This window comes from Bison bison, unplaced genomic scaffold (genome assembly GCF_000754665.1).
Source record: "Bison bison bison isolate TAMUID 2011002044 unplaced genomic scaffold, Bison_UMD1.0 scf7180017845489, whole genome shotgun sequence".
Lineage (NCBI taxonomy): Eukaryota > Metazoa > Chordata > Mammalia > Artiodactyla > Bovidae > Bison > Bison bison.
The window spans coordinates 16,212-16,730 of record NW_011476062.1 but is presented as its reverse complement, the minus strand read 5'-3'; the positions used below and the strand labels follow the sequence as shown (position 1 = coordinate 16,730).

The following is a 519-nucleotide window of genomic DNA, read 5'->3' as shown; positions in this document are numbered from 1 at the left end:
TGGAACAGGACCTGCAGGGCCCCGTGGACGATGCACATCCGCCGTCCGAGGAAGATGAAGAAGGGCACCACCAGCTCCAGGAAGTGGTTGCTGAGGGTCTCGAAGCGGTGGAACCACCACGGGGAGCGGTGCAGGAAGTAGGCCACAGGGTTGGGCACCGGTTGTGTCTGTGGGCGAGGGAGGCCCTGAGCTGTGCCTGGAGGCCCCCCGGGGACCCGCCCCCTGCACCCTACCCTGTGCGCCCCCTGGCGGCCCTGCCGGAGAGGCACCCCCTCCAGCAGCTCACGTGGCCGAGTTGGCACTCCTAGACTTCCCGTACTTCTGACGCCAACCCCTCAGGGACCCCCGAGGGCCCTGGTGACCAGGTGCTCAGAGACGGGGCGGGGGGCACTTGTGCTCACAGCGCTGAGCTGCTCGGGCGCTGGCAAACCCCCATGAAGGGATGGGGTGTGGGGAGGAGGTGGGATGGCGGGAGCTCACACGTGGAGTTCCTCTCCGAGGACATGCAGGGTGGGGGGA

At 68.2% G+C, this 519-nt stretch overlaps 1 protein-coding gene across 1 annotated transcript in view; it reads right to left on the bottom strand.

The window, feature by feature from the left end:
- The window catches only part of LMF1 (lipase maturation factor 1), a gene marked incomplete at its 5' end in the record, with an annotated part of 25,520 nt that overhangs the window by 12,296 nt on the left and 12,705 nt on the right, over positions 1-519 (bottom strand). Inside the window, one exon of the mRNA XM_010835161.1 lies at positions 1-167. Coding sequence (XP_010833463.1) covers positions 1-167 — 167 coding nt within the window. The remainder of the gene's footprint in view (positions 168-519) is intronic.